Source organism: Podarcis cretensis (assembly GCF_951804945.1).
Source record: "Podarcis cretensis genome assembly, chromosome: 8".
Classification (NCBI taxonomy): domain Eukaryota; kingdom Metazoa; phylum Chordata; class Lepidosauria; order Squamata; family Lacertidae; genus Podarcis; species Podarcis cretensis.
Genome location: NC_137177.1, coordinates 34,926,525 through 34,953,221, shown reverse-complemented (window position 1 = coordinate 34,953,221; position 26,697 = coordinate 34,926,525). Strand labels below are relative to the sequence as shown.

Sequence of the window (26,697 nt, the reverse complement as noted above, 5' to 3'; positions counted from 1 at the left end):
CTTGAAAAAGGACACTGTAATGTCTCAGGGAGGCTTTTGCCTGTGTTGAAAGAGTTCGGTTAGAGAAGTCTATAGTGTTTTAACCTAAAAAGTTCTAATTGTAGTTCAGAAAGACAAACATGGCTGAACCGGTAAAAAAGTTTAAAAAGCTAAACTCTTAAAAGGCCAGGTGTAAAAAAATAGCTATAATTTATTTATAGGAGGAAAAGTTCTGTACAAAATAGATTTCTTTAGAATCTACAGATCTCAGTAAGGACATACAAATACACTTTTTGTAACCAAGTGAATGTGGTGCTCTGCTCATTTCGTTAGGTATTTCCAGTTCACGTCTGCTTGCACAAACATTCACACATATTCACCACAGTCCGAGATGATAACTTTTTGCTTTGGTTTTCCATCTTTGCTGCCTTCGGCCTTTATAATTAAAGAGAGAGAGGAACAGATGTTAAAGTCAGGTTAAAGGAAGAAATAAAAACGTGCCAGGACATTTCAGTCCCTCTGGCTTTCTAACCTCGATCTGCCGCACCACGTCCATCCCTTCCGTCACCTCTCCAAAGACCACGTGCTTCCCATCCAGCCAGTCAGTCTTATCACATGTGATGAAGAACTGTGAGCCGTTGGTGTTGGGGCCAGAATTGGCCATGGACAGCAAGCCTACAAAGACACAAGCCATCCTTTTCTAAATTTCCTCCTATGCTGGAATAAAAAAAACTATCTGTGTGTGTGTGCATGTTTAAAACAAATTGAGGAAAGGGGAACAGGTGACAAGACAAGGAGTTGAGGCTGAACTCCTGCACCTCCAGCTTTGGAAGACTAGAAGATACTGTAGCGTCTTCTAAAGCTGCATTTAATTATATATTTTAAAAAAGCCAACTACCACCATTTGGGAGATATAAACGTTTCACACTTTGCATTGTTGCAATATATTCCCCCCCACCCACCCTGCCCCAAAATCTAACAGCTCCCACTTCCTTTAATTCTTTGCCTGGAAACTTGAAATTTGGACGATTATGTAAAAACAAACACTCTTAGAATAAAGGTAAGTAAAAGAAACAATTCTGCCTCATTTGCAGTAAGCAGTGTTGAGGAACCTGGATTCTTTTGTGCAGAGCTAGCTTCAATGCAAGAAGTGGGGGACCAGGTGTCTTGGGCAAGATGGCCTTAGGAAGCCCACTTGACTATTTGATGGTGGTGGCTGGTTGGAGTGAAGAGAAGAGAGGCAGGAGGATAACAACACCCCAACTATCCCTGCACCACCACAGAGCAGACACTGGGGCATGCTCCAACTTGGCACAAACCTGCTGGATATTATTAGTATTCATTAATGTATGCATCTGCCAAAATAGGCTTCTAAGTCATTTACAAATTATAAAGTGGTTATGCTAACATTAAAATATAAGCATCCATAATTAAAATACACAATAAAATAATTCAAAACAACACAGCAATTAAAGCAGGAGGCTCAAGTCAAAAGATCAAGAGAACATCGACTCCTAACTGCCTGATCTACTCGAGGGCAAATAAATGCACCCTCTACCCCGGCAACTCTGTTACTTACCTGCCCCTGTGTGCTTCAGGATAAAGTTTTCATCATCAAATTTCTTCCCGTAGATAGATTTGCCCCCAGTGCCATTGTGGTTGGTAAAATCTCCCGCTTGGCACATGAACTGAGGGATGACACGATGGAAGCTGCTCCCCTTGAAGCCAAAGCCCTTTTCATGTGTGCACAGGCAGCGGAAGTTCTCTGCAATCCAGGAGGGTCAAAACAGAAAAGTTCAAAATTAAGGAAGACAATGAAGCGGCTTATGGCAGCTAGGGCTGGCTGATATTAGGTTTTCAACATCACCAGCCCAACGTCACAGTTGAAAAGAGCTGCATGGGCCCCAACATGCGAGGTCCCAGTTGAGACTACTTCAGCTCTCACTGCGCAGGAGCTGAGGTGCTTTCAGCAATGAAGGTTCCCGTCCCCCCAGCTAAGCTAGCCCTCCATTCCCCAAGATGGAGGGAGCCCTGTGACAGACTTAGTTTGCAAGGCTCCCTTCGCCTTTGCCAGCAAGGTGTGCCCAGGCCTAATGACAGCTACATTTCGCCCAGGCCTAATGACAGCCTCATTTCATACAACAAAACGTAGCTGAATGTGGTACCGTATTTTTCGCCCTATAGGATGCACTTTTTCCCCTCCAAAAAGGAAGGGGAAATGTGTATGCATCCTATGGGGTGAATGCAGGCTTCAGGAGAGCCCCACCGCCAGCCCCGCAAGCTTGGAGGACAGTGGGGAGGCACAGCGCGCCATCCCACTGTCTCCCGACCTGGTTTGGAAGCAGGCGGCGGGCTTCCCCCTCCCCCAGCCCCGCAAGCTCCCAGAGCAATGCCGAAACTGCGCGCAGCTTCAGCATCGCTCTGGGACCTGTTCTGGGGGCTGGGGTCGGGGGAAGCTCGTGCTTCCCCCTCCCCCAGCCCCACATACTCCCAGAGCGGGCTTCATGCAGCTCTCCGCAAGCTGTGGGAGCCTGGCGGGACTTCGCGCTGGGCTCCCACGGCTTGTGGAGAACTGCCTGTTCTGGGGGCTGGGGTCGGGGGAAGCTCGGGCTTCCCCCGCCCCAGCCCCGCGCCGGGGGGGGGGAGTATTTTTTCCCCTTTATTCCCCCCGCAAAATCTAGGTGCGTCCTATGGGCCAGTGCGTCCTATAGGATGAAAAATACGGTAATAGTTCAGCCTCTTCAGTCTTCTTTAGAATAATTCTACTATACTCAGTGCTACTTTTTTTTAGAAAAAAGGTGTCTGAACTCACCATGAACACCTCACTTATTCTCTGATAATGGCAATGGCACCCACCTGAGAGGGGCCAGAACTGAGTTCTGGTTAGTTCTGGCTGGAAAAAAAGCCCTGACTATATTGATAATTTAACTGAATTCCAACTGTATTCTAAAATTTAAAAACAATTTAAAAACAAAGCAACAGTATCTAATATATGCAGAAATAAACAGCAATGCCAGTACTTCCACTGCAGGAGAAAAAGAGACAAGTAAAATGGCCTTTTCCCCTGTTTGCAGAGGATGTAGAACACAGTAAAGGAGAGGGGCTTCTTTAGCTCACTTCAGAGCAAGAAGGAAAATAAGGGAATAAGTCTGCTGCTTCAGGAAATGGCAGAATTTTAATGGAAAAGCAGGAAAAGACAAAATGATTCTGTTTTGACTCAATCTTGTGCTCAACTGGGAAAGCAGGGGGATTTGCAACCCAGGATAAAAGAAACAATGCTAGAGAACATGTAACTACTTGAAATCAAATCTCCAGGGCCAAAGGAAGCTTACAGATGTTACTTCAGAGCTGCTGTGTGACATCTAATAATAGTCACACTCAGAGTAGGCCCACTGAAATCAATGGGTCCACTCTGAATGCAATGAACATTGGATATCAGCAAGTGCCTGCCATCTATGGGAATTCTTAAGAGAACGGGTGAGGTGCTGAAATGTTGTCCTCCATCTTCAAAAAGCAGAGCGAGGCGGATCTAGGCAATTGATCTAAAATACTACGGGGGGAAATATGGGGTTTCCAACCTACCACTATACAAAAAGGAGCCCTTTCTTACCGGTGGTCATAGGTACAATATCTGATCGCAACAGGATGTTCAATCGACCAGCAGGCTTGTTTCCAATCTTGATGTCCATGTAAACCTGGGGGTTTGCCCTTGATTTTTTTGCTGGTGGTTCACCCTAGAAGAAACACAGAGCTTTTTCCAAGTCCAAAACCCTAGTCACTTCAACCATGAGTTTGAAAGTGACCTCAGCAAAGCCGCTATCTCTATGTAACCAGCCTTAACAGGATTGTTGTAAGGATTACTGTGATAATGTACAGGAAGCAACTAGATACTTCAAAGCACTTTATAAATGTATTATTATTGCTGCTGCTGTGATCTCTAAGTGAATTTTGCCACCTCTGAAAGCAAAGAAACCCATCTTAAGGTGTGTGTGATGTGGAAGAAGAGCATGCCATGCCTCCAAGCTGCACTCAGTTATCAGGCAACCTGGTGTGCACTGGAGTAACACTACCATCCATTGTGCAGGTAGGCAAAGAGGCTGTGCAGGCTAAACTTGGGGTACTCTGCAACTTAAGGGGGACTGAAAGTGCTCAGCAAGTGCAACAGATTATTAGTAACAAGCCCCCTGTGTAGATGTGGCTCAATACTTATGTCCCCAAAAAGATGTTGCAACTACAGAGCGCTGCATGCTCCCACCCACAAGCCAAGATAATGCCTATGTACCTCCTGGGCCTCTGATCGGGCAGGCTCTGCCCCCTCTTCCTCCACATTCTCCTCCAGCGTCTTTCCTGAAAATTTCTTCAGCCAGTCATCATCTGACCAAACTGTCAAAGAGAAACATAATGCGTTCTTGAGAAAAAAGAATCTAGTATTGATCTTTTTGCCATCAAGGTAAAATACAATGGTTTCCTCACAGACAACAGCTAAGACTATCGGCTTGTGGCACCAATCTCAGTTCCATGCCTCACCTGGGCGGGAGGATCCTTCCTTAATCCTCATTGGCTTGGCCAGGTTGACACGAATAGTCCTCCCAAAGAGCTCAGATTCATTCTAGAAAGGGGGACAGTATTATTTAATGACATACTTTTATCCCACCCTTCTGCCAGAGTTCAGAGCAGCACCTCTTCATTTTATACTCGCAACTACCCTGTAAGGTAGACTAGGCTAAGAGGGAGCAACTAGCCCAAGATCACACCCGCTGGGTGACAAAGAAGTCACTTTGCCAATTAAGTAGTATATAAATTAATCATTAATAAAAACAGCTGGTTTAGTGTTGTGTGAATCAGGCCAATGCATAGCAAGGAGATAACAGATCTTTCAACTCTTAGTTCTCAAAGGCCACCTGAAACTAACATTTTTCCATGAGGAGGCTGTGTAAAGCACCCCAAAAGGGAGGCCCAAGGTGTCTGGGCTGCTTTCTTCCTATGAAATGGAATCCAGAGCAGGGGCATCATTTGAACTTTCCAGAAAAGTAAGTAAGATCAATTTACCATGTTGTCAATGGCAGCTGCAGCATCCTAAAAGGAAAAATATAGATTTTACTAGGTGCTTACTTGCTCACCTAGTTCACTCCAGCTTGGTGTCCATATGCCAAGAAGTATTAAGTGTGAGAGATAAATTGTTCTTAGGACCCACAAGAAGCAGCAGATAGTCAGGCACATTATCGCTACAGGCTTACAAAGACAGAAATACACTTTTGAACACCAGTCTGCAATTCTGCCTATTCACAGTTTCAACAGTCGCATGCTCTGAAATTTAACTGGAGCAGCAGAAATGTAATGAGGAAGAGTCATGATTCTGCATGTTTAAGCAATACAAGCTTCTGTTCCACTGTAATCCTAAGGGTGCCTTCAAACACTGCTTTCTGACCCAAGATACATTTACATTTACTGCTCATTCAGTTTTAATTATTCAAGCAACTATAAATATATTCCTGGAAAATCAAGAAGTTTCCCCTGCCCTCAAAAGCCTTGATTATCTAATGGCCAACCCTTCCTTCTTTGATTAAGCCCAGCCACTACCCAAGTCAGCACCCTTTTTTACCACCACCACCACCACCACCACCCCACCAGCGGTTCAGCAAATGTGAGGGAAAATGGATGAGGAAAAGTTCAACAAATCTGAAAATCCACCTCAAAATTCCCCCCTCTGCTATTCCTCACCTCAGCCAGCTCAAATTCAATGAAAGCAAAACCTCGATGTTTTTCTGCAGAAATACAAGGGAAAAGTTAGCACTCAAAGGCTCTAAGGCAGACAAAAAACACAAGATTGCAAAGAGAAGCAAAATGTCTCACACTGACATGTCAGAAGCCCCGTCCAATTGATTAATGGCATGTTACTAACAGACCATTTAGTGAACAGGAGTAAAGTGCTCAAAAATTCACTTTCATGCTACCACCTGGATGCTGTTTTTTCTCAGAGAATATAGGAAGCAAGAAACCACAAAGGTCACGGAGTAGGGGGGCCGCCAGGGGGCGCATTGGAAGATGGCCGAAAATAACATCTCTCCGACCCACACGAGGTAATTAAGAGGCTGATATGGGAGTATGCAGCCTCCCTTCGTTGCCCCAAGGGAATGGGGAACGCTGCCTTGCCTGCTGTGTCCATAATTCACCCCCGGATTCGAAAGAAGGGGGTGAGGGCACTAGGCACAAAGCCCTCGGGTGGGGTCCGGCTCTCCCGGATGCTGTCTCTGATAGCGCACTGGCTGCATCAGCTCAAAATATATAAATGGAAAAGAAGCAAATGCACATATTTCAAGTGAAGAACGGGAGTGAAGACTGCTAATTGAAGTGACCTCTGTGAAACAAGAGCAACGGGTTGGAATTAATGGAATACAACATGAAGAAAATATATCAGGTTCAGTATGCCGGAGCGGGACTGGATGGGGGGGGGGACTTTTTTTCTTTTCTTCTATGTGATTAACCAATAACCCCTCCTCAAAAAGAACCGTCGCATAACCGACCTAAGCAGGATGATTAAAAACTGTGTGGAAATGATTTACTACCAAAAGTTTGGCTTGTGAGATCGAGAAAAAGAACAAGGGCTTTTGATGGCGCAGCAACAAAAAGGGAGTCGCCATTTTGACAGGTCCTGTCGAAAGATTCATGATCGGGAGGAGGAAGCTTTGTTTTTATATTGGATTCCTGGTAGAACCTCCTTGAGGACTGAGAAAGAGGGACAGACCTGTGAAAAGTTAACGAGTAGACAGCAAGAATGTTTTTCTTTATGGAAGCGATGAAATACGGCAGCTGTCTGAAATATGACTCTTGGACGAATGGAAAAATCCACACAGGAATACAAATTTGTTTCAACCCGCTTATGGAGACTATCAGAGGCCACAAAGACAAAGACAAAGAAAAAGGAAAAATATATGAAAACAACTAGAAGAGATGTGGAAAACAGCAAGAAAGGATTGGACAGAATTGTGAACATTATTTGGACAGATTTGTGGACTTTTAAAGCAGCAGCAACAAGAGGATTGGATCCCTTTCGGAACTTGAAATATGGGTACCCCTAACAAAAATTTAAAATTAGGCTCTGTAATTTGGAATTTATGTGATCTGATTTGATTTGATTTGATTTGATTGGTCTGTTAATAAAAATTATTTTTTTAAAAAAAAAGATCACAGACTAAAAGTTCTCCATAAGAAGTTCTGTTTTTGGTCAGGATCAATTCGTAAGTACAGATCTAAAACCAATCTGCATCATGCTGAAGTAGGAATTCAGAGCTAAACTCCTAATAATACTAAAGTAAAAAATAATAATTTATTTATATTCTGCCCATCTGGATGGGTTAGAACTAATCTAAGATCGAAATGTCTGGAACAGAACAACGCAATTAAATAATTAACAAACACTGTGGAGTGAAATTATTATAGATGGTGCAAAACATTGGGTACACTCTTTTTCATATTTCATTTATGGAAAAAATGTTTATGGAGCTCATACACCAGAAGCTAAAAAGCCAAAGAGGAACTCAGTGGGTCATTCAGGATTTACGATGAGCAGTTGCAGCTCATGAGTCTCATTTGAGAACAAGTACAGTATGTTATGCTGTCATGACTAAACCTAAGGCTACCTCACCTCTGTCACAGTTTGGAAAAATCTGAGCCACCTGCTATTAGAGTCCCCACTTAAGGCATACAATATCAAATGTAATGTGGTGGCCTATAAATTCAAGTATTCCCTTAGGAATCCAAAGCATCGCTCCTGTCCATGGGTAGACCTCCAGTAGGAGGATGCAAGAGAGGACAGGGCTCCAGCATCTTGAGCAGTTGTGCAAACAGAGCCATTTCAACAGGCACAGCTTCTCATGCCAGGTGTGTTTCCCCTCTTTTACACGACAGTTCAAGGTGCAGGATCTCTATCCTCTCTGGCATCCTGCCCACCCTAACACACAGGGCCCATTTTCAAACCCACTTGCAGGGGGCAAGCAGGGATATGGGGGAAAAACATATCCCACGCCAGAGGGAAACGCCTTTCAAAGCAACAGGAATCACTGCATGCCGAGGGTGGCCATGATACGAGCTCCTGCACCTTCAGCATTAGCCCTGCAGCTGAGAAGATCCCCGTACGCCACGCATGGCAAAGTTATCACCTGCAGGAATCCTCTCTCGGCTCAAGATGCAGGAGAAAAATCCCGCCCTCCAGCTCAGCCTTCCCCAACGCCCGGGAACTCCTCCCTCCACAGGGGCTGATGGGAATTGTAGTCCAAAACCTCTAGAAGGCCGCCGAGCCTGCTGCTGCTGTAGCTACGAAGCCAAGCGCCCCCTTCCTCCTCCTCACCCGTTTCGTAGTCCAAGGGGATCTGGATATCCGTGATGTCGCCGAAAGGGATGAAGGCTGCGTGGAGCACCCGCTCGTCCACCTCCTCCGCCAGCCCGCCTGAAAGACGCACGAAGGCCACGCGCTTAAGTCGAGGGACCCGGGGGTCGCCATCCCCTTCCCCCTTCCCCGCCGCCGCCCCTTTTCCCCGCCTCCAGCGCTCTCACTCACCCACATAGAGCACCCTCTTGGTAGACGCCATCTTTTTTCTTTTCCCACAATCCTCTTTTCCGGAAGTAAAACGTCATCGCTGCGCGCCTTCGCCCCAGGAAGCCGCTGTGCAGCGGGGCTTCTCGGGCAGGGCGGAGCGCTGTTGTGCCCAGCCCTAGGGGAGAGGGGGCCGGGTGGGCGGGACCAAGACCCCCGCCTGCAATCCTGAAGAGCCACTGCTGTCAGTCAGCGTGGACAGCACTGCGCTTGGGGGGACTCAAGAGTCTGCATAAGGCGGCTTCCCATGTTCCGATTTACTTCGGCCCTTTTGATCAGAGCCATGAGGACTAGAATCTCTCCAAGCGCCCTGCCTGAAACCTTGGGCGGCCGCTGCCCATCAGTGTAGGCAGCACTGAGCTAGAGGGACCCGGAGTCTGACTCTGTATCACCAACAGGTACAGCAAAAGTTTGTGGGTCACCCGGGGCCCAACAGGCAGCTGTTCATGCCTGCAGGGAGAGATGTTTCCATTGGCAGCCTATGAAATACTATTACTCCGTTTTTCACAAATAAGCCCATAACTGGAAAAGGTGCAGAAAAAGGCAACCGATGTAAACACAGGATTGTCGCACCTTCCTAACAAGCAAAGCTAAAAACTTGACAGCAGGGCGGCTAGTTCAGAGAAAGGGAGGAAAGGCAGCTAAGGAAGGAGATGAGTGGTAAAGAAAGTATGTGGAGCTTCCTCCTCTCACAATACTAGAAATCGGGGTACCCAATGAAGATGGGTAGCTAAGTATGGAAACCAGAAAATGATAGCCACCAACTTAAGATGGCTTTAAAATGAAATTGGATAAAATGCACAGGATACAATTTTACCAATGGTAATGATGGCTATATGCTACCTTCAGATTCCAGAGGGCAACTGTTTTGGAGCTTTCTGGAGGCATCTAGTCAGCCACTGTGGGAACAGAACACTGGGCCAGAGAGGCATTTGGTCTGACCCAGTAGCCGCCTCTTGCGTATCTTTCTTGAACAAACAAATTTGAACAATTGTCTTCTATAATTTGAACAATTGTCTTCTATAATGACAAAAGGAACAGAATAATACAGAATGTTAACTTCATTAGTTTCCTAAGCTGTAGCCAACTGATTTCTTTCCCAAAGTATCTGCTCACTGTTGAAATGCATAGGTGGGGATCCGAAGAGCTATTAATAAGCTCACCCAGGAGAGCTTGGGCATGCCATAGGATTCCTCTGCCTCTTAAAATAGCAGGGCCCTGAGCTATATTTCAAACAAGATTCTGAAAGGCCTCTGCAGTTTCCATAGTGGTCTGATACAAAGAAACAGATTTGTAAGGCATGCAGAACTACCTGTGGTTCTTTAGGTCTTAAATATCAGAGACTGGGTATCTTTTCTCAGGTTACACTGGCATGGCCAAACTCGGCCCTCCAGCTGTTTTGGGTCTACAATTCCCACCATCCATGACCACTGGTCCCGTTAGCTAGGGACAATGGGAGTTGCAGTCCCAAAACAGCTAAAATAGAGGCTTCCCAAGCAGCCTGGGCAGTGCTGGTAGTTGGAAGCGGACTAGGAAGTCATCTAATCCCAATCCAGGGTGTAAATTGCAACATTTTAACAGGTATAAGGGACACGGGTGGCGCTGTGGGTTAAACCACAGAGCCTAGGACTTGCCGATCAGAAGGTTGGCGGTTTGAATCCCCCCAACGGGGTGAGCTCCCATTGCTCAGTCCCTGCTCCTGCCAACCTAGCAGTTCGAAAGCATGTCAAAGTGCAAGTAGATAAATAGGTACCGCTCCGGCGGGAAGGTAAACGGCGTTTTCGTGCGCTGCTCTGGTTCGCCAGAAGCGGCTTAGTCATGCTGGCCACATGTATGCTGGCTCCCTCGGCCACTAAAGCGAGATGAGCGCCGCAACCCCAGAGTCGGTCACAACTGGACCTAAGGGTCAGGGGTCCCTTTACCTTTACCTAACAGGTATATGGCCTCTGCTTAAATACCTCCAAGCAAGGGAGATCCCAAAACCTCCTGAGACTGACTGTTCCATTGGTTTTTTTTATTATTATTATTTTCAATGCAAAATTACAACAAAAATCACAAACATAAAATCCAAAAAAAAAAAAAACAAAGCAAAAAAAACCACGCCTACAAAGAAAACCATGCCATCATAATAATCTTTACATACGTATACACATATTGACTTCCTTCAATATGTGACTGTTCCACTGTTCATCAGCACTTACTATTAGGAAATTTCTTGTAATGTTTAAGCCAACAGTTCTAGTCTGCCACATGAGAGCTCTTCAGACCACTGAGGATTGCTACCACATCTTCCAGTAACCTTCTCCCAGCTCTTTCAATCATGACTTGGTTCCCAGGCGCCTCACCGTCTTCACCCTCCCCTGGAGACACTCATGTCAGTGTCCTTAAAATGTGAGGCCCATAAATAGTATTCCACCTGTGGCCTGACACACAATCAAGTGGACTGCTAGACCAGCTTTATGTCAGTAAAACACATCTGTACCTGCTCTCAAGCTTACAATTAATAAGATGACACAAAAGGGGGAGAGGGAGGAGGAAAAAACTTAGTGCAGTTACCATTTCTTAAAATACAGTGGTGCCTCGGCAAGACGAAATTAATTCGTTCCGCAAGTTTTTTCTTCTTGCGAGTTTTTCGTCTTGCGAAGCACGGTTTCCCATAGGAATGCATTGAAAATCAATCAATGCGTTCCTATGGAGACCGTCCAGGGACAGAGGGGAAGGCGCGCGCCTTCCCCTCTGTCCCCGGACCTGTTTAAGGCAAGGGGCGGTGGGGAGAAGATTGCTTCTCCCCGTTGCCAGCCCCGCAATCTCCGGGGACAGAGGGGAAGGCGCGCACCTTCCCCTCTGTCCCCAGACCTGGTAAAAGCAAGGGGCGGCGGGGAGAAGATTGCTTCTCCCCGTTGCCTGCCCCACAATCTCCGGGGACAGAGGGGAAGGCGCGCGCCTTCCCCTCTGTCTCCGGACCTGGTAAAAGCAAGGGGCGGCGGGGAGAAGATTGCTTCCCCTCTGTTCCTGGAGATTGCGGGGCAGGCAACGGGGAGAAGCAATCTTCTCTCCGCCACCCCTTGCTTCAAAAGAGGTCCGGGCACAGCGGGGAAGACGTGCTGTGCTTCCCTGCTATCCCCGGAACTTGCGGGGCAAGCTTCGTTTTGTGAAGCAAGCCCATAGGGAGATGCGTCTTGCGAAGCGGCTAAGAAAACGAAAAACTCCTTCGTCTAGCGAGTTTTTCGTCTTCCGAGGCGTTCGTCTTGCGGGGCACCACTGTAACTGGGTGGGCTAGAAGCACTTCGAGGCAGCCTGTGGAATGGCTACTGCTAGGTAAGAGTTAAGAGCCAAAATGCATCTGGTTTCTCAGCAGAGCCAACAGAATACCCCTGCTTCTAATCTCTCCCTCTGCCGCATTCTGATGAAACTTTTTCTCCTCCAGATTTGGGCACTAGGCTTCTGTTAACGCAGTCCAATATTGCACAGGCTTTTAAAAAAGAAGCTATACTGCACTATGGACTCATGTTCAGCTTGTGATCACAATTATACTACCCACATAGATATCAGCCTTGAAAATAGAATGCTAATGTCAATCAAGTTGGTGCTGTGTGGCAACATGAAAATAAGGGGAAGCAAAAGCAACTCACCCTCAAAAGTGTTTGTACTGTATATAATTCCTTCACTTCAACCCAGCTTTCACCGGGGTTCCTACCTAAAGGGGTTTGCACTCAGAATAATTTGAAACCTGGAGGCCACATTATCAGGAGGCTTGAAGAAGACTCGGGCAATTACTTGAAATATTTTAATTATTTTATTGATAACACTTTCCAGACTTTCCAAACAAGATTGTTTGATCAAAACCAAGAACCACAAATGAAAATGTTCAGTCAGAAAAATGTAAGTGCCTGTTCATGGGAAGACAAGGTAGCTGCAACCCTGGCTTCAAGAAGGAAAACTTGCATATTTAAATCTTGGAAACCAAAAGCAGTAGAGGATTTTTCTTTAATTTTTATTTTTGCAAATAAGGCATATTAACTTTTTTTACACACTGGCAATGAATTATGTTGCATGATATTGAAATGTGCAGTATAATGTTATTTTCTAAACAGCTTCAGGTGATTTCTTCAGGGGGCTCATTTGGCTTTCTACAACCTATAGAGAGAGAAAGAATGCTGTAATGCTGAATTAGTTCCTCAATTTCTTTCTAGTTACCCACTCTTCAGACAGTGTAATTCTGTATGTTGTTGCACCTCACAGGTTTTAAGAAGAACATAGACATTTTAGGGTTACTTTGCAAAGCAATTATGGATCAAGGTGAAGTACAGGTTATGGGGAGGAGGAATCAACCCTGAATTCTGCTAAAGTTAAATTCTCTACTGATTTTAAGTAATTACTTGAGATTATCAACTGAATCTTTATGCAAACATTTTGGTCTTTTAAAGGATGTAATGATAGCCCACGGAACCTGGGACAATTTTAACATTCATTTTTGCAAACAGAAGACAAGTAATCCTTATCGGGTAAGCCTAGAACCAAACCTACTTGCTTTCTTGATGCAGCTTTTTGGCACATACAAGACAGAAAGATCCACAGCTTCTCCATATCCGCTCTCAAAGGCAAGTGACAGCGGTGAGCAAAGCGAAGAACCAGGCCAGCTGGAATACTTACCAGCCTCCCTAGTTACGAGGTAGCAGCAACTATGCCCACTTTCTGGGCAGCTTCTTTCTTGGCTTGGTGAGCTTGCAGCACTGCCACAGCCTCCTCCACCTGGGACAGGAAGAAACCAGGTTCACTATCACCCAAGAAAGCAAAAAGAAGGGTAAAGGTAAAGGGACCCTGACCATTAGGTCCAGTCGTGGCCGACTTTGGGGTTGCGGCGCTCATCTCGCTTTATTGGCCGAGCGAGCCAGCGTACAGCTTCCGTGTCATGTGGCCAGCATGACAAAGCCGCTTCTGGCGAACCAGAGCAGCGCACGGAAATGCCGTTTACCTTCCCGCCGGAGCGGTACCTATTTATCTACTTGCACTTTGACGTGCTTTCGAACTACTAGGTTGGCAGGAGCAGGGACCAAGCAACGGGAGCTCACCCCGTCGCGGGGATTCGAACAGCCGACCTTCTGATCGGCAAGTCCTAGGCTCTGTGGTTTAACCCACAGCGCCACCCGCGTCCCTAAAAAGAAGGATACTCCCCCTTGAATGTATGCGGCAAAGAGAATGGGGAGAGCCATTACCTTCGAACGGAGGGATTCTGGGGATTCTAGCATGTGCAGCAACTCTGAATTGTCAATCTCTAGCAGCATTCCTGTGATCTTTCCTGCAAGGCTGAGATGCATAGCTTGGATGAGCGGGAACAAACGTTCTCCTAGGGAAGCAAAAGTTAAGCCAGTCAAGAGGGAGGGTGTCAACTTCAGGCTCACACAGCCAGGGCAATGCGGGGGGAAGAGATCCTTGAGTCTGAAGGTATTTTGAGTTTCTGTACCACCCAGTCAGCTAGATGATGGGTGAGAGACACTGTGTTGGCCAGCAAGTACAGTAATGGCTTTTTCCACCTGCCCTGTCCCATCCTCCCTTCATAAGGGAGCTGTTTCCAGAGGAAGAACTGTGAAGGGTGAGAGACTCCATTTCACCTGTGCTGCCCCACCTCCAACCAACCCAAGGAACCTTCAGCAGGGAGTTGATGCCACAGGTGTCATGTAACATATAATACACATAAGCAGCATAGAAATATATATCAACTGTGTCAAAGGGACCGTGACTGGAGATCAACACAGAAAGCAGGTATCTTCCTAAATCATAATATTAAGTGTCATGGGATATCAACACACAAGACTCTGTTGGTCCTCTATGAAGCTTCCCAGGAAAAGCTCTACATGGGAGTTGCCCACCACCCCACCAAAGTAAAATCTATGGCTTTCCAGTACAGATAATCATTTACAATCTGAGAAGTAAGATATTAAGCTATTATGTACCCTGTCACTTCTGTACACATGTGCTTAACATATTGTAGACAAACTTGCTTTTACAAGATTTTGCCTATGGCACTTGTGCCCCAAATCTCAGAGGGACAGAAAGGTTTGGCTTACCCAGCATCTGTTTTTGCTCCTGGGGAGGGGCAGCAGCTAGCATAGATGCAGTTAAAGGCTCTTGTCCTTGCACATGAACAGCAGGCTGAGGGGCCTGTAAAAGAGAAGAAAACTTTTATGTTTTGAACAACCCTGAGATCTACAGATGAAGGGCAGTATATAAATTTAATAAATAAAACAACACAGTAAAAAGTGAAAAGGGAATCGGTTCTTCGTTTGTTTTAAAACAATAAACTTATCAAAGAATTATATGCCAAAAGTTCTCTTTTTAGAAGTCATATATTGACTAAAATGTTCACAACAGTAGTATATCATCCTTACAAGAACTCTATCTTAGTTTTGGAAAGAACTTGTTGAAGTCAGGGAATAGAACTACATAATCAAATATGAATAGTTTGGGGAGAAAGTTTCTCTCAAAATCCTCAAACTTTGAAACTGGGGACGTAAGAGGAAATGCCTGAATCTTATCAGCAAAGTTCTTTAATACAACAGCAGGAAGGGGCTGCTGGAAAAACAGAGCTTCCATAAAATGCCTGATGGAATAGGTCTTTGTCAAATGCCTGAAGTTTAACAGGGCAAGTAGAGGAGGGCCTGTCTAATCTCAGCTGGAAGGGCCGCAATACTGCATAATGGCTTCTGGTGGATACAAGCCATGCATCTGAGCCATCAACAACCACTAACAGAGACTCCCCTAAATAACTGTGATGAGTCAGGAATCAGGCAGTCCTTAAGATATCCTAGACCCAACATATTAAGGGCCTTGTAAATTCAGAACCTTGACTTTGTCCCACAATCACATGGGACAGCCACTGCAAGCTTTTAAGCTTTGGTGTTATATGTTGGCAGTAGTCTGCCCGCACCAACAGTCCCAAGGTAACTTCACTTTATTGTTTTATTCACCCTGTCCTATTATGCTAAAGACATAACACAGTTCCCTTGAAGCTAGTGGAGCAAGCACCTGAAGGAGTTTCTTTAGGTTAACTCAGTTACTCTGCACAAAGCTGGACTGTTGCTTTCTGCCCAGACTGTACATGTTTATGGCAAACTGTCTGAATTATATGCCATTTTTATATGTCAAAACAGAAAACAGTTGCTTACATACAGAATGCTTGCTAAACTGCCTGCTGACCACAGATTTGGTTGAGATTCAGAATCATGCTGCATTGCAAACAAAGGGGAGAAAACAATCTGCCACATTAAATTTAAGAAAAGCAGGTCTGAACCAGCATGATAGGAACACACTGTTTCAGCCTGAGACTGAAAGACCTGACCATGACTTTCCTGAGCTCGAGAGGAAAAACCAGAACACAGATATTCCCTGCAGTCTAACACTGATGTTTTCATGCGAAGCTTCTTGTGTTACCTGCAAAGGCTGTACAGCTGGGTGGGGGCTGCGGACACTGGAGGCATATTTGTATGGCGGAACAGCCCTTGGAGCTTGCGCAGCTACAGGTGGTCGAGGCGCTAAATTTGGAGCTGTGGCAGGAACCCCTGGGGTGTTTTTAAGAAAGAGATACAAAATGGAGAATCAGAAGGTTTTTTTTTTAAAAAAAGTCAACAGTATCACACCTCCCTCTCAAAAGCTCAAGACAACATAGCCCCACTACCCTCACTTTATCTTCACAAGTAAACTGTTTGCAGATCACATTAGACCAGATTGTAAAGCAAACTATGGCTTAATAGGAATGAGCAGCGTGCTAATGCATGCTTCTCACACGTTCCTGTGCTGCTGCTCCCCTGCTGCTGACAAAACGAGCTACAGTCCAGCTGTGACGCTGTCTGAACCTGGGCTCATGGCTTGTTTCCTCCAAACGAGAAGTGGTAACCAAGGTTTGTTTGTGGCTCACTGTTCACGATTTGCTGGTGCATGCTGCTCAGTCGCATTAACATGCAGATTTTTAAAACTATGTTTTAACTTTAATGTGACATGCAAGCTGGGACTGGGACTGACAGCCGAGTGCGGAATTTGAGCCTGGTGTCCCCAATCCTAGTCCTGTTAAGCAAGTTTATTTGAAACTGGGGCTATTATCTGTCAATTCTTATAAGATTGGCCTATTAAGTGTTTGTCACCCTCTGTTCCTTTGGGAATGAAGGGCAGGTTACAAAATTAATGATCAATAATAGTACTGTACTAAGTGCAAGGACTAAAATTCTCTGCTACCAAAATGTCTATAGGCAGACGCATCTACCTTACTGACTGTCAAGTGTCATGCAACACTATCAGGTGCCCTCAGAAGGAATGGGCAGCAAAAGCCCACCACACTTTGCACACACCAGAAAACAGAATGATCTACCTTCTATCCACATCCCGAATCAGCTTCTATAAACCAGTAGGAAACCCTGCAAGTCCAGTCACTTACCAACCCTTTGGGTTGCACCAGGCATGCCACGTGAGGCTTGAGCATTGCTCGCTGGAGCCAGGTGGCGTAGGGCTGGTCTTGGTCCAGACTGGCGCATAGTGTTTGGCATTCCTTGGAAGCCTAGAGTGGGGTGTTTTTTTTTGGGGGGGGGGAGGCAGAGAGATAAGAGAGCACAAAGCTACTGGTCAATCACACTAGGACAATACTACTGAACTAAATTGTGGCAAGGACAACCACAGGAATTAGACATTTGTGACACACAGTTTCTGCCAGGCTACCATATCCTGGTAGAACAAAAAAGGAGATGACTGCCTTTACAAGCGTGATCAACTCCTGGCTCACGGGCCTGATAAGGCTGCCCCAAGCAAATGTTTCTCCCTGCCACACAAGAGTATTTTTGCACAGGGTGGGTGGATTCAGCAGCCTGATGGGGATGCAAACTGCCCCCTCCCTACTTCATTTCCTCAGCTGATCTGCACAGGACAGCTACTTTTCCTGTATACATGTGTTGTCTTCACATGTGAGAATGTGGGATAGCCACACTAACCCACCATCGAAATGTGACCCCCCCCCAGAGTTGGCCAAGGGTAAATGTGGCCCGAGAGAGAGAGAGAAAAGGTTTCCTGCCTCTGCCTCCAAGGTCCAAGTGGCTCCTTCAAGCTCACCTTGAGGTCTCCCGCCTTGCTGCCAGCGTGGATTAGGCCTCATCTGAGTCATCTGATTAGGTGCATAGTAAGTGGGTCTGTTCTGAGCCTGAAAAGCAGAGCAGGGCATGCAGTCACATTGCAAAATTACTATTAACATTTATCAGTTGCTTTAGACAAAGGAAAAAGTCTCAAAGCAACTTGATAAATGGTTCTTAAGCAGGTTTAAATGCCCCTGTTCATATGTTCCAACCCCCAATTCGCAGGAAAAGTGGGGGTAAATATCCTGTATGCTTCATTATCCAGTGACCAAGAACCTATAAATTTTAAAAGGTGATAAGTTTTGCTTATTTCAGGTAGTTCAATATACCATAGACAGATCATGTATCAAAGCTAGTATTTTGGACAGAGTAGCTATAATCCTTGAAGAGCCACAACCCATTTTTGCTGAGACTTACCTGGGGCACAGCTGGCATGAAATACCCTCCTGCAGCTGGCTGGAACTGATTGATGATGGCATTGGCAGGCAGGGCTCTCATTCCAGCAATGCGCTGCATGTATTGGTTGGTGAGGTGGGCTTTCCGCTCCTCCTTTCTCTGTGCCAATGCAACATATAGTGGTTTGGAGCCCACAATGCGCCCATTCATTTCCGTTACAGCTTTGGTGGCCTCTTCCGGAGAGGAAAAGCAGACAAAGCCAAACCCTTTGCTTCGCCCATCTTCCAGCATCACCTAAACAAAGGTAGTTTTTAAAAGCAACACAGGGAAAGAATGCTTTCTGCACTGATGCTGCGTCAAGTTGCCTAAGCTGGGGGAACACCTCAAGATAGCAATGTTAGAGGAGCCCCATTGTTAAGAGAATTCATGCAACACCACTCTGCAAACGGTTCTGCCCACTGGCTTTCTGCCAGGGATAAGTTTGTAACCACAAACAGAACATAGAAGAATAGCACTTTGGAAGCAGGCTTGCTCAATAACCCCAGCCAGCCCTCTCCCTGCCCTTAGTTCACACATGGATGGTAACTTTATCCCCGATCTATCACTTGCTAATTAACAGGGCAGATGAAAACCACCACAGGACCACTGCAGGCTTTAACACCCAAATGGCAGAACCTGAGGTACCCCTATGCCTCATCATGTGATTTGCATAGCACCGCTGAACTTAATCCAGGAAACTGCCCTGCATAAGCCCAGTGTTGCAAAGTTGTAGAGACAAGACCTCAACAAAGAGAGAAGTGACTTGTCTGGATTTGCTTTGCATTGCTTTAGCACCATGTGTCCCCAGACCTACACATATTCTGCCAGGCCTGGGAAAGATTCAGGTGCAACCCTCTCACAACAACAGCAGCATGGATCATACAATCATCAGAGGCAAAGCTGCAGGTAATTTCACTATCCTCTTGCAGCTTGTTTTATGGACAAGATCCATCCAAAGCAGGTTACCTGAAATTAAGTCCCACTGAGTTCAGCAGGTCTTAACTAAATATATTTAGGATTGCACCCTTAGGCAGATTCCTCAACAGTTCCTACTTTTGAGGGACTTTCAGTTATGAAGCCTTACTCTGTGTCTGTTAAATTCCATCCAGTCTTTACCTTGGCACTTGTGATAGACCCAAAAGGAGAGAATTCCTTCCTCAGTTTCTCATCATCAATTGTATCATCCAGGTTCTTAATATATAAGTTAACTCCCTAAAACAGAGAGAAGAAATTGGCATGCCACAGTAACAATGCAGAAGGGGACAATAATTCATCTTTACAAGCAGTAAACTACAAGCAAAGCCAATACGTACTGATTGATCTTTACAAACAAATAATGTTCCATCACCTGCTGAAGGAAAAAAAAAACCCTGAAATGTTACAGAGTTGTAGAGGCAAGTCTCTTGTAAGAGAACATAAACTTGCCTGGATTTCCTCTGCATTGCTTTAGCATCACATGTCCCCGGGCCTGCACCTCACAGCAAGGAGCGGGAAAGATTCAGATGCAACTCACATCAGCCCCCTTCCCTGGATTTGACTTTCTTCTATGCTACATACAACCCACATATTGTTACTACCATCCAATTATTGAATTTACTCAAACAGGACCTTCAGCTGATAGCCGCTACTCATAGAACCAAAACCTTCACACGTGGTCAATCCCACTAAGTGTCACTGTTTAATTTGACAGTGTCCATCTTATTTGACACAACAGAGAATGTACAAGGAGAACAGAGCCCAGATGGCAATCTAAGACAAAACACACCATTAACGGTTCCACTCCACAAATGTGCAATGTTAGAAACCTAATCAAATGAGGAGCATATTCCTTTTACCTGATACCGGCTGATTCTCTCTTGTTTTAGCTGCTCAAATTTCCTTTTCAGCTCTGCCTGGCGCTCCACTTTCTTCTGTGCCCTGCCCACAAACACCATTTTCCCATTGATATCTTTTCCATTCATTTCTTCCACTGCCTGTAAGGGATTTCAAGAGAGTAAATGTCTCTAAGACGCTGAACTGGTTACAAACACTCTTATTAACACTCCTATTTCTTCTCCTGGACTAACGACCCCATCTGAAATTTGGCATGCTTCATCCACTCAGTAGTGGCAGACATCTTCCAGTTCTGCCAAAAATTAAAAAAGGATAGCCATACGTTGATTTCCCCATCAGTCAATGGGGAGACATGCAAAGCTATATGAAACAAACCAGAGTGAGGCTACCCTTTGGGCTGAAAGCAAAGGGCAAAGTCCATCCAAGCCCCCAATCTAAAGCGGGCTCCTTTTTTTCATGTGCACCCCTAAAAATAATTGCAGATCCACCACATTTTAACCATAAATAAAACTCTTTAAAGTCCAAAACCACCTTGTTTTGTGGTTGCAGGAAAACAGCTGACAGATAGTGGAAAAGAGTTCCAAGGCATAAGACTGGCTCTGTGTTTGGGTGCCACCCATAAACATTTGCTGAATGCCTGTTTTCCAATCCAGAAGGAGGTAATGCATATTCTGTAACCCATATACCTTGTTGGCTTCTTCGTGCTTCTCAAAGCTCACAAAACCAAAGCCTTTTGACTTCCCAGTGAGATCTGTCATGACTTTAACGCTGAGAGTCTTACCTATTACCAGGAGAAGAGAGTTAGCAAAGGTAGTTTACAGCAAAATTTCAAGGGAGAGCTTTCAAAATGAAAACCTGTAGCTTAAGGATTATTCCCCACACCAAGTCAACATTGATGCTTCAAATTTGCCAGGCTGAGACCCAATATTTACAATATCTCCTAGGAGAAACACCCTATTTTATTCTGCTTTGCAATCTCTCTTTCCTTTTCCCTTTATTATATTTTATTGCCAAGAACTATTAAATAATCCTATGCATAAGAATTTAAACAATTTTGCTCTCAAAAAGAACACCCAAGTGCTGAAAAATAAGTTCTCAATTCTCTCTATATTAATTTGCTCCAGTGAGTACATGGACAGTAACCAAAGAGCCAGAATTACAACAAAAATAAAGTCAGTTTAAAATGGGGGGAACTTGTAAATACTAACTAAAAAGTGAAGTCATAAACAATGTATTCCATAAAAGCTTAGTTAATGAAGCATTATAATATGATGACAAACTATATATACGTATTTTTTAAAACTATCAATTCAGCGTATCTAACACCCTTCAAGTTCAGATAGTTTAAAAGCAACAGCAATGAAGAAAGTAGGAAGAATGGCCCCCTGCACTCAAGGATGCTTTGTTGGCATCTTTTAAGCTCTTTCAGCCTTTGGCTTAGCCGTAAGGGATCATTGTGGCTTCCTGAAACCAAACTCTTGACTGTCCTTATGTGAGGATGCTTCACATGTACAGCACCCAAGAGCCCAGATGATAAAATCAAAAATGAGTCAACAAAAAGGTACCAGCTATGATGGCTTCAGATTGCTAACAACTTGCTGCTGGAATATTTACCGTATTTACTGAAAAGCTCCTTCAGCCGTTCATCATCCATGTCATCCCCAAAGTTTTTAATGTAGACGTTGGTGAACTCCTTTGCTTTGGCTCCCAATTCTGCCTCACGCTCTTTACGGGATTTAAATCTCCCAACAAATCTGGATGGGGAAAAGAGAAAAGTTAAGATGAAAAACGCTCCCCTGCCGACAACAGAAAAGAAAGGTTTAAAAAAACAAACAAAAAAACAGGCAGCAGGTAGGTGTGAGAAGGGCAGAAATAAATAGGGTAAACGACCAAGCGGAAAAATCCAGTCCTGATATGGAAGCAGCAGCACAAAAACACCCACCCAGTGCTACTCAACAGGGCAAACCAGAAGGGAGTCAACTAAGCCCAGCAGCAGGGAGGCAGAAAGTGAGGGGCAGGCCCCTACGCCAGGGGGAGTAGGCTGTGGCTCGGGCAGGGAAACTCACCAGCCCTGGAGTAGAGAGGCAGCAGGCCAAAGCTGGGCCAGGAGAACCAGCAGCCTTGTGGGTTATTACTGAGATGCATCACGGCTTATGCGGTGGCTGCCGCTGCTTCTGGCCGAGACACTCACACTTTGCGGTCGTTCAGCAGCATGCCATTCATCTTCTCAATGGCTCGGTCCGCAGCGTCCTGTGTCTCAAAGTGCACAAAGGCATAGCCCTTAGAGCCATTCTCGTCACACACCACCTGCAAGGCAATTGGGCAGAACTGAACAGCATGTACCAGCACCCCAAGGTGTTGGGTTGCTCACTTCTCTTCACCTGAACTGAGCTTCAAAAAAACTGAGTTTTTTTGCATCAGTATTGTGAATGAAGGGACGCAGGTGGCGCTGTGGGTTAAAGCCTCAGCGCCTAGGACTTGCCGATCGAAAGGTCGGCGGTTCGAATCCCTGCGGCGGGGTGCGCTCCCGCTGCTCGGTCCCAGCGCCTGCCAACCTAGCAGTTCGAAAGCACCCCTGGGTGCAAGTAGATAAATAGGGACCGCTTACCAGCGGGAAGGTAAACGGCGTTTCCGTGTGCGGCTCTGGCTCTGGCTCTGGCCAGAGCAGCGATGTCACGCTGGCCACGTGACCCGGAAGTGTCTCCGGACAGCGCTGGCCCCTGGCCTCTTAAGTGAGATGGGCGCACAACCCCAGAGTCTGTCAAGACTGGCCCGTACGGGCAGGGGTACCTTTACCTTTACCTTTATTGTGAATGAAATCACAAGAGCTGTTGTTCAATGTCTAAGCAAAGTTTCCAATCAAGGAAAGGAAATGAAATGCAGTTAGAACACCTGGCAGGAACTTCTTGTCTCCAGATCGTTTAAGCTATCTTTTTACTAGATTTCCATATTGTAACTTAACTTACACACACACACACACACACACACACACACACACACACACAAATCCTATTCCATTTTACATGCATTTAAGACCCAAACCACCTCATGATATGTTAAAATACATATAAGCAGATCTTCCTAGAATCCTGGGAAGATAAAAAGTCTCACCTTGCAAGAAAGTATATTTCCAAAAGCCGAGAAAGTATCATAAAGTGCCTTGTTGTCTATGGATTTGTCCAGGTTCTTAATAAAGACATTCCCTACACCTGATTTCCTCAGGGAAGGATCACGCTGAGACCACATGATGCGGATGGGTTTCCCTTTGATCACATCAAAGTTCATGGTGTCCAGGGCTCGCTCAGCTGTAGGATGAGAAGCAATAAAAAGACTGTCCTTTGAGAAAAAGGGAAGCAATCCTTCACAAGCAGGTGTCTCTAAATTTCTCTACCACATCACACATTTAGGCAACCTTTTTTTTTTTTTTGATAATTTGTATTTTAAATAAATGAAGTATTTCCTTCAGCTAAGCAGCAAACCACCTGAAGACTGAGAGAAGGGGTGGAAAGGTGTGTTTATGTATATGCACATCTATGCAATACTCAACATCTGACTATTGCCAATACTGACTATGACCTCTGCAGGTGATTCAGTAAAGGTAAAGGGACCCCTGACAGTTAAGTCCAGTTGCAAACAACTCTGGGGTTGCAGCGCTCATTTCGCTTTACAGGCCGAGGGAGCTGGCATTTGACCGCTCCGCAGGCAGTTTTTCCAGGTCATGTGGCCAGCACGACTAAGCCGCTTTTGACGCAACGGAACACTGACGCCAGAGCAGGACACGAAACGCCATTTACTTTCCCACCGGAGCAGTACTTACTAATCTACTTGCACTTTTTGGCATGCTTTTGAACTGCTAGGTTAGCAGGATCTGGGACCGAGCAACGGGAGCTCACCCTGTTGCGGGGATTCGAACCGCTGACCTTTTGATCAGCAAGCCCAAGGCTCAGTGGTTTAGACTACAGCGCCCCCCACGTCCCAGGTAATTCAGTACATCAGCACTGATACAGACAGGTCCAGGAGCACAGTGCAAATACTGCACCTAGTGTATGTAGTAGCAAGCATACTGATGGAAAGATTTTCCCTAACCAGGTGAGACAGGCAGGAAACATGCTTAGTGCATATCCAAAACTTGCCAGTGCCAGGTTTTTTTTTTATAAACAGCAACAAAAGACTTGGAACCAAGTTGGTATTACCATGTGTACTTCAGCATCACTGCTTTCTTCGCCACCCTATGCCAATACAGAATCAGAGAAGTCCTACTCAAACTAAGTAGGGCATCACATCCATCGTATTCTAAAGCTTCAGCAATGTAGACTCTCCCTTAACTCACACTAATCCTCCTTCAGGATTCTATTTCTGTACTGAGTAGCATATTAAAAGGATGATGACATATACACACCAGGATCCTGTTCATAAAATTCAGAGGCTTGGGACTCAGTTGCACGCCAAGTGAATAGCAGGAAGGAGAGAGCAGGCAAGCCTGAGGCTAGAATGAGAATGTGCTACCTGATATGCTACCCACCTATTTGCCTCTAAAAGGCAAAACTGTCCCAACTGGGGGTGGGGGAGGAACCCATGCAGGGCTTTCCTAGCTGCCTCACCTAAAAAAAAAAGAGCCCAGGTAAAGCAGGGGGGAGCACAGGCAGCAGAAATCAGGAGAGAATGAATGAATACAGGCTTAAGATTTCACATGTGTCCTCAGAAGTACTCTTTATGAAGCTAATCATATGCCTTCTTTACCAAGACCTCACCTACAAAATTAGAAAGCTGCCTGGCCAAATTGAACTAAACACCTGTGGATTCTTTTCCCTGATATAGGATATTCTAAATATAGGGAGACTGGGTGGAAAAAGTTAGCTAATTTAATGAATCATTCATCATTCTTGACTATACCTCAAAATGCATGTCCTTATTAATATTAAACTGCCTGCATCTCAAGGGGTAGCAAGGCTGTCTTTTTTGCCATCAATTCATTTCAGCGCCTTCCCAAAGTAACTTTCCCCTTTAAATAGTTCTCAACAAGTATGCCCAAAATACTACACAGAACTCTTAAAAATTAACCCTCACTGGCTGACCACCTGCTGTTGTTGCCTAGTGTTTCAAGTTGCCCATTGCATCATAGTATGATGCAGACCAGGGCTGTCACGAGTAGTGCTTAAGGGGCGCCTTGCTTCCACCAACACTCCAGGTCACGTTACCAGGCAGGTGGTACTGAAAGCACCTACTGAGCAAGACATGAACACTACCCAAGAGTGAGCCATGGCTGAAATTTTCAAGGACTCTTACTCTCATTCCATTCCCTTACTGTCAATCACTTGCCGAAAGCGGGGGAGGCACCATGATTTTAGTTGAAAGGGAAGATTCAGTTGTGTTGCTTTAACCAAAAGAATTCCATTTCAAGTGGCACCTCAGCCCAGCTAGTCAAATTTGGCAGCGTTTATTTATAGCAAGAAGAGGTGCTCCAAAGACATGTGCTGGCAAGCACAGCAACCACTTGCAGCTGAAAGGGGATGAACAGTTGGAAGTAGGCATGCAACAAGAGGTTCCACCACAGCACTTGTTGCACCATAAATATGCTGGACCCTTTGCCCTGCGGAGGTTCCCTAGCAGCATGTGACCATGGGCTTTGAGATGTTGCTGTAAAATAAACATTCCCCCATGCTCGAAGTCATATTTATACAGCACTGTAGCAGATGGACTGGCAGTCTTCTGAAACACTTACTGAAAAATGCTTTTCATTTTCTCTACAAACCTCCATCATATTCAAGTTGAGCTTCTACAAAATAGAATTCCAGATGATGTACCCATGCATTTATCTATTTGATTTATATCCAGCTTTTCAATGCAGAAAGCTCCTCAGTGAACTTACATGAAATAATTACATTAGGTCTGCTTCTCTCACACAGTATTCATTCCAGGATAGTCAATATGCTCTCTCACCAAAACTCTGTATATCAGTCATTAGGGTACTGCAGCTCTTCCAACTGCTTTTTATTCTCAACTTCCCCCAACTGTTGGGCCCATTTGCCTAACTGCAGCCTCCTTTAGTTCCTTCCCCTGTAGACTGCAATGCTCAGACAACTCTAGTTTCAGCCAGTGCTTGTTTCTGAGAGACCACGTGGCTGGAAGGAAATGGTGAGAAGCAAGTGGTGTGTGCAGAGTGCAAACATTGGGATACCATAAGAAATAATCTTGATTTGCTCCATACTGTACTTACCATCAGCTGGTTGCTGAAAGTTAACATATGCATATCCTAGGGAGCGACGGGTTATCATGTCTCTGCAGACACGGATGGAGAGCACAGGACCCGCAGGACTGAACTTCTCATACAGCATGGCTTCTGTGACATCAGGGTGCAGGTCACCCACATACAGAGATGCCATCGGGTAGCTACTAGCAGCTGTGTTCATCTTTCACTCAGAGGCCCAGATGCTTATGTTAAACTTTTTAAAAAAGTATTTTTTAATATATATTTTTAAAAAAACTTCACTAGCTTTTAGAGGAATGGGGTCAGAGCTAAGAGGAAAGGCTGAAGAAATGCTAGAAAGTATTGGAAAATAAGGGAAAGCAGCTATAAGAGAAAAATGCAGTGCAAATTTCAAAAATATAACTAATATTTGACTTGATAAGAGAACTGAATCAGATCTGGGTGGAAATTTGTACAGAAAACTAAGGTAAGGGACCTGAAATGTTTCAAAAAGCTGTTTAAATGTATTTTTTAAAATGAAATTTCCAATTCTGCCT

At 45.1% G+C, this 26,697-nt stretch overlaps 2 protein-coding genes across 2 annotated transcripts; both read right to left on the bottom strand.

Annotated features, from left to right (window-relative positions):
• Positions 1-172: 172 nt before the first annotated feature.
• Positions 173-8,629, bottom strand: PPIE (peptidylprolyl isomerase E). Its single transcript, XM_079988619.1, has 11 exons — positions 8,537-8,629; positions 8,327-8,425; positions 5,701-5,744; positions 5,029-5,055; positions 4,507-4,588; positions 4,262-4,362; positions 3,590-3,713; positions 1,559-1,744; positions 512-654; positions 347-414; positions 173-310 (listed from the first exon to the last, which is right to left on the bottom strand). Coding segments are annotated over exons 1-11 (906 nt in total). The 5' UTR covers positions 8,568-8,629; the 3' UTR covers positions 173-309.
• A 3,720-nt stretch (positions 8,630-12,349) lies between these two features.
• PABPC4 (poly(A) binding protein cytoplasmic 4) lies at positions 12,350-26,364 on the bottom strand. The gene is made up of 15 exons (XM_079988197.1): positions 26,171-26,364; positions 23,065-23,258; positions 22,145-22,260; positions 21,568-21,707; positions 20,640-20,734; positions 19,956-20,093; positions 19,237-19,332; positions 18,103-18,375; positions 17,666-17,753; positions 17,001-17,120; positions 16,004-16,131; positions 14,641-14,734; positions 13,789-13,919; positions 13,226-13,324; positions 12,350-12,709 (listed from the first exon to the last, which is right to left on the bottom strand). The coding sequence occupies exons 1-14, from the start codon at positions 26,361-26,363 to the stop codon at positions 13,238-13,240; spliced, it is 1,893 nt and encodes a 630-aa protein (XP_079844323.1). The 5' UTR covers position 26,364; the 3' UTR covers positions 12,350-12,709; positions 13,226-13,237.
• Between the last annotated feature and the right edge of the window lie 333 nt (positions 26,365-26,697).

Bases quoted from the DNA above. Each gene is read 5' to 3' on its own strand.
- PABPC4 (XM_079988197.1), bottom strand. From the start codon at position 26,363: ATGAACACAGCTGCTAGTAGCTACCCGATGGCATCTCTGTATGTGGGT. The intron at 17,754-18,102 runs GTAAGTCTCAGC...TCTGCTTTTCAG, and splicing joins TCATGCCAGCTGTGCCCCAG to GCTCAGAACAGACCCACTTA. The intron at 16,132-17,000 runs GTAAGTGACTGG...AAAACACCCCAG, and splicing joins TGGTGCAACCCAAAGGGTTG to GGGTTCCTGCCACAGCTCCA.
- PPIE (XM_079988619.1), bottom strand. From the start codon at position 8,567: ATGGCGTCTACCAAGAGGGTGCTCTATGTGG. The intron at 4,589-5,028 runs GTAAATTGATCT...CCCCCTTTCTAG, and splicing joins CAGCTGCCATTGACAACATG to AATGAATCTGAGCTCTTTGG. The intron at 415-511 runs GTTAGAAAGCCA...TTAATTATAAAG, and splicing joins ACGTGGTGCGGCAGATCGAG to GCCGAAGGCAGCAAAGATGG.